Here is a 13,666-nt window from a genome sequence, read left to right on the forward strand (position 1 = left end):
ACTTTCTCTAAGCTATGGGACGAATGTTTGCCCCTAGCTGAGTTCTCCTATAGTAATAGCTATCAAGCTAGTATTAAAATGGCACCATTCGAAGCCTTGTATGGTCGAAGATGCTGAACCCCCTTGAATTGGTCAGAAGCAGGAGAAAGGACACAATTGGGATCAGATTTGGTTGTGGAAACTGAAGAAAACGTCCGAAAGATTCGAAAACATCTTGAAATAGCCCAGTCTCGACAAAAGAGCTATTCAAATAAAAGAAGACGGTCTTTGGAATTTCATGTCGGAGACTTTGTATACTTGAAGGTATCTCCGATGAAAGGGGTGCAACGTTTTGGAGTAAATGGTAAACTAGCCCCAAGGTATATTGGTCCTTATGAGATTCTGGAACGAAAAGGTCCGGTGGCATACAAGCTTTCGTTGCCAGACCAACTTGCTTCTATACATGATGTATTTCATGTATCCCAGCTTAAGAAGTGCTTAAGAGTTCCAGAAGAAATTTTAGAAGATCCGGAAGTTGAGCTCGAGCCAGACCTGACCTACGAGGAAAGCCTATTCAAATTCTGGATCAAAAGACAAGAGATACCCGAACTCGAAGTATTAAGTTTTACAAGGTACAATGGAAGAATCATACTCCAAATGAAGCTACTTGGGAATAGGCCGAAGACTTAGAGTCCAAATATCCTGAGCTATTTGAAACTGTCGAAATCAGATAAACAAAAGCCACCACCCCACTTTCTTTATACAGAAAAGAGAAAGATGTTTTATCTGACGCAGTTTCCTTTCCATTCTCTAGGGGGAGAGGCTGTAACACCTGGTGTCTCAATAACAAAAGGTGACTAATAAAAGTTAAGGATGCATTGGGTGAAAAAGAGAAGAAATTGACTAAAAGTCAAATTCGAGTCAAATTTGACCAAAATTTGAATTTTGAATTCTAAATTTAGAAAAATTGGGCAAAAATATGAAATAGAAGCTTGAGAGTGTTTATAACTTTGGGGATCAAGATTGAAGACTAAACCTAGTCCTAAACATCTCAAGAAAGGCAATGGAAAAATCAAATCAAAAGGGTACTGTTCACTGTCCGAAAATGGACTTTCAGAAAAACAGTGCAAGTATCCATTTTGGAAATTAATTTCTGCCAAATTTTCTAAATAAGTGGACCAAAGCAACTACACAGCAATGAAGTATGATCCTTGGACAAGATTAGTAGGGTGTTGTTGATCAGGAACAACAAAGAAAACAAATTTAATTTAGGGCTCAAAGTTGGCACTTTGCCATTTTCGGCTGAGCTACTGAAACTATCATTTTCCTTAAGTCTGAAACAGCAGCAAGTGCCTATGTTTGGAGCAAAATTCAGAAGAATGTGGTGCAAGAAGTATAGGTGTTTATGAGCAAAATGGAATCCCTGGTGGTTGTAGAGCATGAATGGTGCGCTATGGCATGGAGATGCTTTTCCAGCCTGGCCCCATCGCCGGTGGAGCGCTGGCTGGCGAGCCGCGCCGCCCCCTGTCGCGCTCGGTTTTGGTGCGAGGAGGAAGACGGTGCCTGGCGTCGGGGGCCCGCACGTCAAAAGGAGAAGGGGGGACAGTAAAAGGGCCGGCCGGGCGAAGGATCAAGGTGGGCCGAGGTCTAGCAGGCCGATGGGCCGGTGTGGCAGGCTCGTGCCACGGAAAGAAAAAGAAAAAGGGAATTGGGCCGTTGGGCCGGCACCGGATTAAGAAAGGAGGAGGGGAAAGAGAACCGGCCCAGTGAGCCCGGCAGAGGAGAAATGGCCGGCCGGTAGAGGGAATAGGAGAAGAAGGTGGACCCGAGTCGCGGGCCCAGCGCAAGTGAGAGGGGGTAGAGAGAGGGCAAGTGAGAAAAGTTAGGCCGGGGGTTTTGGGAAAAATTTAGATTTTCTTTTGTTAGAATAATAGATTAAATTCTTATATCACCATTTAAATCACAGAAATTTCTAGGGGTGTCCAAAATCAGTGAAACCAATTTTGTTAGGATAGTTTTATTTTCCTTTATACATTAAAATTTTTATACCCTAGGAAAAATAATAAAATTTAGGTATTTGTTTAATGCCTTTTCATTAAGGTATTTAAATAAATACTTAACCTTTATTAAATGCACAAAATATGGAATAATGTTTTCATAATTACAAATTATTGTTAACTCATAGGAAATTAGGTTTTGAGACTAGAAAATAATTATAATGTTTTCTAAAAATAAAAGAAAAGGCATAAGGTAGGATTAGTAAAGGAAATAAAAATGATGGGTTAATCTTTCAGGTTTTTGTGTGTTGGCTTGCAACTTTATCATGAAGGAAAGTTGTATAGTCTTGTATTCAAAAGTTGCATCACTAACCCATGCATATGCTATGTCCTAGACACCGAAGCACTGGAAGAGGAATTCTTAGAATTATCAGAAGGATCTTCGGAATTTGAGGAGATCGTTGAGTTGATCCCCTGCGAAGCCAATCAGTCGGACAGTGCTAATATTTTTATAGAACAAGGCAAGCCCCGGTCATTGGAGCGTGAAGGTAATTAAGGCGACAAAGGTGAGCCCCTCAGAATTAGTCTGCGAGGGTGACTTCCTTGATCCAGATCCCCAACACCAAGTTTCATACTTTTGTAAGTTAATGTGTATCGTATCATGTGAGTGTTATACTAATTCTGTTGTGAAATAAATGGGATCCTGGCTGCACGTCTAGTTTTATGATGGTTGTTGTGTTCTTCACAACTGGTACCCCGGGTATTCCAAACCCCGGGTATTCCAAGCCTAAGGGCTGACATAGGCTGACTTTATTGGGTAGTGAAAACACATCCGTAGCTAATGGCATAGTTGGCCACGCTAACAGATAAGACAACCACAAAGTGGGAATGAGGAGGTTGTTTGGATCCTTAGGTAAAAGTTATGCCCGGACCACATCGAATATTTGATGCTAATTAGGAAGATTAAACCTAGGCTAATGATAAAAATAATTACATAAATGCGGGCTAATTCGCAAGACGAATCCATTAAGTCTAATTAGTCCATGATTAGCACATGTCATGCTATAGTAAATATGTGCTAATTATATATTAATTAGGTTTAATGGATTTATCTTGCGAATTACCCCTCATTTATGCAATGTTTTTTGTCATTAACCTATGTTTAATCCTCTTAATTGGCATCCAAACATCCGATGTGACCCGAGCTAAACTTTAGCCCAAGAATTGAAACACCCCCTGATATGCAGCCACTTACTGCCAAGATAGCGGTAGTAGAGCTATGGCCTTGGGGAAGCAAGGGAAGATGCGTGCTTGCTATTGACGCTCGTTATTGACGCACTTTTATCTCTATTTATGTTCAACAATGACATAAATTTAATATCTAAACTATTGATAAACCGGTCATTTTCACTTGTGCTTTATATTTTGGAGGATATTCTGTTTTTGTAGGAAATTGGACCTAAAAGTGTATTTTTGGATAAAGCCCTGAAAGAGCAACAAACCAGACGAAGACGAAGGCCAGCGGGTCCATAAAGGGTCCAGGCTGATCGGCCTGAGGCTCCCTGGTCCCATGAAAAGCCAGCAGGCTCAGAAAGGCTCCAGAGTATTGAGGGAGACTTGGAGACGAAGCAGGACGCGAGGGGCCAAAAGGAAGGCCTAGGCCGATCGGGGACCAATAAAGCGAAGCTTCCACCAATAGAATGACCAGTGAACTGTAACCTTGCACATTTACCATGACTTCTTAAGTGAGATTTGACATATGGTAAAATTTGTTGGTATATTCCTTTGACAGCCTCATATATTCCCCTATGAACGACCACATCAAAACCCTGTTCCACCCAAAAAAATAGCAGAAAAAGTAGGCAAAATACGGAATCACATACGGCAATAATTCTTTCTGGTAGGAGAAGAGGATGATAAGCTGAAGATGCCATAACAAATCAATGGCGTGGTGATAAATAATAGGAGTCATTATACTTGTCGAACCCTACTTCAATGTAAAGATAACAGTAATGTGTCATTGCTTCTAAGGAAGTCGTTTGTTTCGTGAAAATGTTACGTAATCGGTTTACGGGCATTAAGCGATATCTTTACACATGTTTGTTGCAACCATCTCCGTATTCTGATTCCACGTAATCGGATACCAGCTAGTAAACATCCCATTACCCCCCTCCCTCCCCGATATCACAACGTTTACGCCGCCCTCGACACTTCTTGTGATAACGTCACCCACTTCTTTTCCCCATCACTCCATCTCGCGCAGCGCCTAGTGCACCACTCCTCGCGAGCTGCTTCACCGGCGACCACATGCCACCGCGGTGAGCCTGTGCTCCTTGCCCCTCTCACTCCCTCTATCCCTTGTCCGCATACAAGAGCAATTTCTTTCCCATCCTTCTCTCAAATACTCTTCTCTTCTAACCCTAGATTCGTTCCTTTGCAAGGCAACGGAGGAGAACGAGGAAAATAGAAGGATTTGCATGGGGAAGAGAAGGAACTGCAAGGGGAAGAGAAAGATTTACGCCTCCTTGACATAGGTATTCCTCGATCTATCTCGGGCTTTCTTGATTCGAAGCAGTCCTGATTCTTGATTCTCGAGTATAGCTTGTTCGTCCAGCCACTATGATCTTGGTGGTAGTGCGAGTGTGGGGAAGATCCTCCCTCCTCTGTCGTCTGTGCCGCTGTGCATGGTGGTAGTAGCTTCCGTGTCTCGTCCGGTAATTATGGCGGCTATCATCACGGGAGCTCATTCCCCGGATATTAGAGGCGGATAGACCATTCCTTAGCAAAAGCATGATGCATGCATGTTACATTGCCGCATCCATCTCATTCACTTTGTCAAGCAGTTCCATTCTAAAATAACTATAATATGTGGAAAAAAGTGCCCAATTTGATGAGGTCATATTGTTAGTTCTTTAAAATTTCTTTGTCTGCAGCTGATTGCATAGTAATCTGGTTTATGTTTTTCTTGTTCGCTTGTCACTTCTTTGATCCAGTATTTCGTGATTTTAAATAATACATACACATGTGGAATGACTCTTTCTGAAACATTCTTTCAACCCAGATTATTGTGTTGTATATGGGTTGGAAAAAAAGCATTGAGGACAATGGCTGTTTGTATTCACTTATCTGGAGCCATTTGTAGGTGTACATAGATGTGTTGCTTACACTGGACTTGTTCAGCTCCTGCAGGGTGGTTGGTCATTGTTTTATTTTGATTTTTGTTTATTTCTGAACTGTTTCTTAATGGCACACTTGTATTAATCGCTCAATAAGACTTGGTGTCACTGACAGGTACTTCTTTTGGCTGGAATCAATTTTGGATGCCATGCTTGTTTACTTGCATTTTTTATCATGTACAGCAATATGGCTCGCCTTCCTTTATCCACAAGAACACGAAGAAGGAACATGGCCCTTAGAAATATGATGACTTTCATCATTGTCATTTACTACTATATGTGGTCACTCCTTGCAGTGGCATATAAAAGGAGATGTTTAAAAATTGAACAAAGGATAAAAAATATAGAACAAAGGAATGTGAGGTTGAGCAACCTTATTTGCAATAGTGATGTTGCTTGTATCAGCCAGCTTCGGATGGACAGGAGAACATTCTACACTTTGTGTGAAATGCTTAGTGATGTTAGCGGGTTGAAAGCAACACGGAATATGTCTCTAGAGGAGATAGTGGCTCAATTCCTATACACACTATCCCATCATTTGAAGAATTCAACAATAAAAGAAATTTTCTTTCCAAGTGGTGAGACAGTTAGTAGACAGTTCAACTTATGTCTAGTTGCTACTTAAGGCCCCTGAACCTATACTAGAGAATAGCACGCATGGTAAATGGAAATATTTTAAGAATTTTTTGGGTGCTTTAGATGGAACTCATATCAAGGTAGCGGTTCCAACTAGGCTGAAAGGAAGGTATAGGTCAAGAAAAGGAGACATTGTGACGAATGTTCTTAGTCTTTGTGCTCCTGATATGCAATTCATATATATATTACCTGGATGGGAGGGCTCAGCACATGATGGGCATGTGCTTCGAGATGTTATTTCAAGGCCAAATGGGTTGCGTGTTCTTCAAGGGTGTTACTACCTTGTTGATGCTGGTTATGCAAATGCAAATGGATTTCTAGCTCCATACCGAGGTCAAAGGTATCACTTGGGTGGCTGGACTACACAAAATCCACCACACAGTGCGGAGGAATATTTTAATATGAGGCATGCTAGAGCAAGAAATATCATTGAGAGGTGTTTTGGAAGGCTCAAGGGTCGGTGGGGAATTTTGAGGTCACCATCGTATTTTCCTATAAAGACTCAATGCCGAATAATAATGGTTTGTGCCCTTTTGCACAATGTAATTTTGCAAAGAATGTCTGTTGATCCAATGGAAATGGAGAAGGATGACTCATTAGGGGAATCATCAGGGGAAATTACAGAGGGGGAAATGAGTGAACCAGAATTTATCACGTGTGTGTCGACATATAATGAGTGGACTAATTTTCGAGATGTTCTCGCTCAAGGGCTATATAATAATTATAGGGCTTCTGTTTCTAATTGAGGTTTGCTTTTTTGTTTCTGTTTACTGATTTTAAAGTTCGTATAGTACTTGTAGATTTGTTTTACAATTCCTTTTAACATGTTATCATTTTGTGCAGCCATGGATTTATCTGAAGCTCAACAACAACGATCAGTGGTAGGGGAAAGAATAAAAAGAAGTGGACTGTTGCCAAGGATGATGAATTGGTTAAAGCCTTGTATGAGATATCTTTGGACCCAAGGTGGAAGGGTGAGGGAGGCTTTAAGAATGGATATTGTTCGGTGCTTGAGACTCATCTGGCTGAAAAGTTACCTAACTGTGGAATATCTGCTGTTCCCCACATTGAGTCAAGAGTAAGGCACTTTAGAACAAAGTTTAGAGCACTAGAGATATTCCAAAGTGCCCCGAACTTTAGCCTGGATGTTAATTATGGATGCTTTGTTATGTAAGCATCAGTCAAAAGTAGCATACCATATTTGTTTTGTTATGTATACTGCCCAGTGAGCGTGCAGACCATGGTTGTTAGAGGAGTATTTATGTCAGCCTGTGCAAGGATGTTCTTGACATATTTGTATGAGATATTCAAAAGTGAAGACCGCAATCGGATACCAGACCTGCAGACCAAACAATTGTAATGTTATTTAATATCATTACCATGTGCAACCAAACAAAGTCTGGAAAGAGTCATTCCACCACCAATACCACTGTAATCTATTTTCATTTCCATTGTCGTTACCAGGGTGCCAACCAAACGCCTCCTAAATATGAACGGTCAAGGGCTGAGGCTAGCATTTACAAACATGAAAAAGTTGTGGAAGTTTTGCTGCTGATTAACACAGGGTAAGACAAAAGAAAGTTAACGTGTAGTAATAATTTAGGGAGATGTCTTGGTGAAAAGGCGAGAAAGGATCTTCTATATAAGCTTCCGAAACTTCAGGAGGAGATTACAAAACGTGTAGTAATAATTTGGCGTTCATTATTAGACAATGGAGCAGAACATGATGCAGAATATACTAATTTGAAAAATATTCTCTAAGTTACATCATAAATACTGGAGATAACTTGTAAAATGTTTTTCTTGATATTTTACATCAATTAACTGGCAATTTTAGATGCTTAAGATCAATTACATGTTACAACGTACCTCAAATTTAATGGGTTCAAATAGAAGGTTTGCCTGCCAGGAAGCAATTGTCTCTGAGCCCTGCAAATTTGAATAAGAGACAATAAATAATCGATTTGTTAAGCTAATTACATGTATTAGTTTTATCTGAGCCTTTCACGTATAATATTGGGCATTATTTGCTTCACCTGAACCACAAAATATCTTGTGCTGTTTAGACTATCATCACAGACAAACCATTCACACGGACAAGTTCTTGAAGAGTTCAGGTCATCTGCAACTGCTTGCTTCATTTCCTCTTTTGCAGCAACCATTGATGTCACTGAATTTGTCGTGGCCACAAACGAAGCCTCTTCCATAGACAAACCTCCAGTATGCACGCCATTGACAATGGCCTGGAGACTCTTCACTTCAACCTGAGAACTGAAAGGAAGAACTTCCATGGCTCGAGATTGCAAATAGGAGGCAGGAGATGCAGCTACATGGTAAGCTGCAAATGGGTTTATCCCTTGCCCACTTTGGTTCTCATGTGTAATAGCAACACATGCTAATTCTTGGTCCTTGAAAGCTGTGGACTTCTTGCCAGTGTTTTGGTTCTTCCTGTCATGGAGCTTCTGGTCCTCTTGATCACCAGAGTTTGGCACTTTAGCCCTCTCTTGACGAAATGAGGATGTCACAAACTTCATGTTGTATTTCTGGAGATACTTCGGCTGAGAAAGTACCAAATGAAAGTATGAGAACCAGGTCACAGGACACAGCATTAGCTATGTACATGATGTAAAAAAAGATTGGACTGCATTCTATAGTGTCACAACCAAGAAAAAATTTCGAATCACTAATAGAAGAATAAGCAATAAATTGTAATCATAATCCAGAGAACTAGCATAGCAATATAAGGAGGCGCACTAATTGTGACAATAAAAGGGAATCGTGGGGCAGTCAAACTGTCTGGGTTCCTGAAGCCATATGCACGTGCTGAAACTCTCCACTTTTCATTAAAAACGTCAGAAATGCTCGTTATTTTAGTGCTTCAGTGAAACGATAATACCGAGTCTGATTTATTTTTTTATTCAAGGACAACCTGATGCTAATAAAAGTCAGATCTCAGAAGAAATTCATAATTTCTCCTAGGCCATAGCCAGCATGCGGCATTATTAGTTCTTCGACAACAAAAATCCAACGCAACCAACCCACCATCAGAAAAATCGACCATAGAAGTCATTATCGATAGGTGGCCTTCTCCATGATCAAACACAAGTTTTAGATGATCAAACACAAATTAAAAGAGCTGACAAAAAATATATAAAAATATATCACAAGATTCACAGAAGACTAACTACCAAAGTAGATTAAAAGAAAGATCCACTTTGGTTGACTGGGTTGTTACCTTGATCCGGGGGACCATGTAGGCAAACTTACAAAGGTAGGTCATCTTGAAATACAGCTTCGCCTCCGCGAGCGACACCTTCCGCATAAACCTTGAGAAGCCCACCCAATCGAACTCCTCCGCCTCATGCACCAAGCAGCCTTCCTCCCTGTCCGCTCCGGCACCTAGGGGTGGGCACTTTTAAACCAAAATCGAAAAACCGAACCGAACCGAAATGTCAGTTTTTTGGTATTTCGGTGTCGGTGTCGGTGTCGGTTTTGATTTCACGCGACTTCGGTACTCGGTGTCGGTGTCGGTTTTTATCCCCCACCGAACTGAACTACCGTAAATACCGAACTTCAATGAGACAAACATCCACGACGCATCTCCTCCTGTCCTCTCCGTCAAGCCCATCGAGCCTTCCTCCTTGACTTCAGCCCACCTGGTCACTTCGGCAGGCAGGCACAAAGCGCTCGTGACTTTATCCATCCAACCCTTGACTCCGTGCTCGAGTCTTGGATGACGGCGACCCAAAGATGAGCACCCGAGCAGATCACAGCACCCACATCAACGGCGGTCAAGTCTCGACGAGCGGCGGCTAGCAGGAGGCGCAAGGAGTGAGCGGTCCGACCAGGACATAGCGGCTGTCCGCCGGCAGCGGGCGGACCAGACGTGAGGGGCTGCGCTGACCGGTGGACCAAGATGTGTGGGGTTGCTGCCGCCGGCGGTGGTGAACTGCAGAACCCACACTAAGCTCTCCACCCTCTGCTGGTACTTTGTTTTTTGCTTGAATCACTGATCTATTTGCCTGGCCAAAGAACTTCAGTGAAGTTCGGTGTCCACTGAAAACCGAACCGAAAATACCGATACCAAATTGGTCGGTTTTTGCTTTTTACATACACCGATCGGTTCTTCATCTGTCAACACCGAAGTTTTCTATCACCGAAAATACCGAACCGAAATGCCGGTTTAAACCGAATGCCCAGCCCTACTAGCGTCGAACCCCATGCACTGTTTGCTGCCTTCGCCCCCCTCGCCCGCATCAGCCACCACGCTGTCCTTGCCGGAGCTGCCCGTGTCGTCTGCTGATAGTGACTGCACGCGCAATATCTGCAGAACCCAGTTGCACTTCCTCCCTTCCTCCACCACCACTGTGCACCACCAACGCCGGCCTCTCGCCTCCTCGACGCTTGCATCAGCACCCCCACCAACACATCGATGGCGCGGCCACAACCACAGTAACAGGGAGTCGAGGCCAAGGGTCGGGGAGGTGGTGGCCAGCACAGGTGGTGTGCAACGGTGGAGCCAGCACGGGGGATACTAAGGCCCTGTTTGGCATGGCTCCAACTCTGGGTGGAGCTACTCCACTCCAGAATTCCAGGTGGAGCCAGCTCCACTCCAGAACTCCAGAACTAAGGCCCTGTTTGGCATGGCTCCAACTCCGGGTGGAGCTGCTCCACTCCAGAACTCCACATGGAGCCAGCTCCGCTCCAAAACTCCAGAACAAAAATAAGATGTTTGGCTAGATGGGTGCTCTCAGCTCCAAAAAAGAACGATTTCAGTGTGGATTGCTATTGTTGCCCCCCAATTAAGGCCCCACTTGTCATCCTCTCTATCCCATCTTCTTCTTCCCCTTTTTCCACTGCACTGTGCCGCACACGAGAGACCCTCCACGGGCGGCGGGGTGGGTAGCGACGGGGCGGCGGGTGGCGACGGGCGACGACAGGCGGCGACGGGCGGCGAGCGGCAACGGGCGACGACGGGCGGCGGGCGACGACGGGCGATGGGCGGCGGGCGGCGACGGGCGAGGGGCGAGGGGCGGCGGGCGGCGACAGGCGGCGGCGGCGGGCGCGGCGACGGGCGGCGGGCGCGGCGGCGGGTGGCGGCGGGCGACGGGCGGCGGGGCCGGCCGGCCACGGGGGCGGCGATGGGCAGGGCTCTGGCGGCGAGTGGGGCTCGGGAGAATAGAAGGGAGAATAGAATGAAACATTTTTTTGTGTAACCAGTGGCATTGGTGGGTAATTACCCACCAACTCCACGAGAAGGTTCAAAAGAGAGGTTTCTGGAGCAGCAAAAGAGGTGCTCCAAAACTCCACCTCCATTTGCACTACAGCTCCATGGAGTTGGCAACTCCATGGAGTTTTGGAGTTGGGATGTTTGGCTGAATTTTTTGATGGAGTTGCTGGAGTTTAGGAGTGGAGCCGTGCCAAACAAGGCCTAATTACCCACCAACTCCACGAGGAGGTTCAAAAGAGAGGTTTCTGGAGCAGCAAAAGAGGTGCTCCAAAACTCCACCTCCATTTGCACTACAGCTCCATGGAGTTGGCAACTCCATGGAGTTTTGGAGTTGGGGTGTTTGGCTAGATGGGTGCTCTCAGCTCCAAAAAAATACCGATTTCAGTGTGGATTGCCATTGTTGCCCCCCAATTCAAGCCCCACTTATCATCCTCTCTATCCCATCTTCTTGTTCCCCTGGATAGTTTTTGCAGTATCAACTACCAAGAAAGCTATCCACAAGTTATTGTAAGTGCAGTTCATCGTTCCATCATGAGTAGTAAACGATTGCGCCAAAACATGAGCACAAAGATTCTTGCTCCGTGATTACCAGCACGAGCCGGCACATTCTTGCTTCATGAATATGTTCTCCCCCTCCTCCATAATCCAACCATGTGCCCGCGGCTAATCAGCTCATCACTCCAAACTCCCACTTCGCTCGCAGCTTTGCCTCAGCAGGCACAACCATGGCTGCTTGTTCCGCTGCCAAAGCCTTCCATGCTCTGCTCGGTGTTGTCCGCGTCGCAGCTACGGGGTTCCTACCGCTCCCTGGGCACCTCGACGTCCGCGGCGCTTGTGACCGCCCTCACTGCGCTCCTCTGCTTCGCTGCGACATTCCCGCTTGCCGTGGCCTCCTTCCTACCGTTGCTAGCGCCCACCTCCCTTTGCCTTGCAGTGGCAGGGCTCTTTGCCGCCGAGGAGCATGGCACCGAGGGCGGGGACGGCGGCGTCGTGGAGGCCGTCATGGTCATGGGTGGCCAGGAGGGGATGCCGACGCCATGCCAGGGCCCTCGGGAGGGGTAGCAAGACGGCGGCAGGCGATAGGGCTCGGCGACAGGCGGTGGGGTGGCGACAGGCGGCTGGGCTTCAGCGGTGATGGTCAGTGGGGCTGGGCGGCGATGGGGGTGGCTGGCTGTGGGGCTTAGCGGCTGGCGGGGTTGGGCGGCCTAATGTGGTCCGAAGACGATGGGCGGCGGGGTTGGGGTGGGGACAGCCGGCGGGGCTGGGCGGCAGGAACACGTGGGTCGGGGCTTGGGAGGAACAGAATGAAACATTTTTTGTGTGACAAGTGGCATTGGTGAGTAATTACCCACCAACTCCACGAGGAGGTTCAAAAGAGATTGCTTTGGAGCAGCAAAAGAGGTGCTCCAGAACTCCAGTTCCATTTGCACTACAGCTCCATGGAGTTGGCTGCTCCATGGAGTTTTGGAGTTGGGCTGTTTGGTTGGATTTCTTGGTGGAGTTGCTGGAGTGGAGCCATACCAAACAGGCCCTAATGCAATGACAGGGTAGGGATGGCAATGGGTGAGAAACCCGGTGGGGGCATATGAACAAACCTGCCCCCAACAGTGTTGAAACGCCTCATCACCCGCACCCACCACCCATGTCGGGTCTCAAATTCACCCACACCTGCCACCGGCATGGGTAACGGGTACCCATCAGGTGACCCACCCCCACTTAATAGTAGAATTATAGGCAGTATACCAACCATGATTAGACAACAAAAGTTCACAAAGCTAACATCATTAGAAATTCAGAATGATCATGCAACCAAGAAATATCCACCAAGTTATCATACACCCACTAGGTGTCAGATCAATTCAAGGCAGCATCTATTTCCCATGGCATTACAGCATTACAACTTACATGTCCTCGACCGCTACATAGCAACCACATCACACAATACAAGTTCATCAAAAGGGAGTCTCCAATACCCAGCATTACAAATTCGACACAATACTGAACTAAGAGTTCATGACACTAAATTAATTGAAATATTAGAATTGCAAGCTGTTATACAGACTTGGAGCTCATGATGCATCCTTCACTTCCTTTCTCATAATGGGGTCATGTCAAAGTAGAAGTTTATGCATAAGATGGGACAGTTAGTATACAATGTAATGGAATATCTGACAATGAAGAGGTTAACACATCACCTGCATCCCTTCGTGGATCTCTTGAAGACAGCTCCAAAAGGTCTCAGGCTTGTCAACATTGGTAGCATTTGAAAGTAGATTTTCAACAATTGTTCGAAAATAACATAAGAAAATATTGAAATGAAATGCACAGAACAAAATATATACCTATATACTTGCACCACATCCAATCTTGTGAACACGTAAGTGCCTCCAAGATCTCCGGAGTAAGCTAGCTACGGTGCTCACTAAGAACCTACCCACTGGTGCTAAAAGTAGACTCTGATGCAACTGTGTGGATAAAGTCTACATAACCCCCAACATATCAATGGTCGAGTACATCACCCCCTCCATTATAAAACCAGGTTTTTAATCCCCTTAACTTTGCAAAACCATTTAAAGGACCCCCTCGGGCTGGTTTTGTAGGGTGGTTTTGCCACATTGCCACGCTGAGATGAATCGATAGGCTGACGT

The 13,666-nt window shown here is 45.3% G+C and overlaps 1 protein-coding gene across 1 annotated transcript in view; it reads right to left on the minus strand.

The window, feature by feature from the left end:
• Positions 1-12,022, minus strand: part of LOC117849201 (uncharacterized) — a 49,367-nt gene extending 37,345 nt beyond the window's left edge. The window contains exons 1-6 of the mRNA XM_072292406.1: positions 11,834-12,022; positions 9,978-10,322; positions 9,024-9,200; positions 7,825-8,346; positions 7,658-7,717; positions 3,529-3,805 (exon numbers count right to left, since the gene is read on the minus strand). Of these exons, the coding sequence (XP_072148507.1) occupies positions 3,529-3,805; positions 7,658-7,717; positions 7,825-8,346; positions 9,024-9,200; positions 9,978-10,322; positions 11,834-12,022 (1,570 nt within the window). The remainder of the gene's footprint in view (positions 1-3,528; positions 3,806-7,657; positions 7,718-7,824; positions 8,347-9,023; positions 9,201-9,977; positions 10,323-11,833) is intronic.
• Between the last annotated feature and the right edge of the window lie 1,644 nt (positions 12,023-13,666).

The sequence above is a fragment of the Setaria viridis genome, chromosome 3 (assembly GCF_005286985.2).
Source record: "Setaria viridis chromosome 3, Setaria_viridis_v4.0, whole genome shotgun sequence".
Taxonomy (NCBI): Eukaryota; Viridiplantae; Streptophyta; class Magnoliopsida; order Poales; family Poaceae; genus Setaria; species Setaria viridis.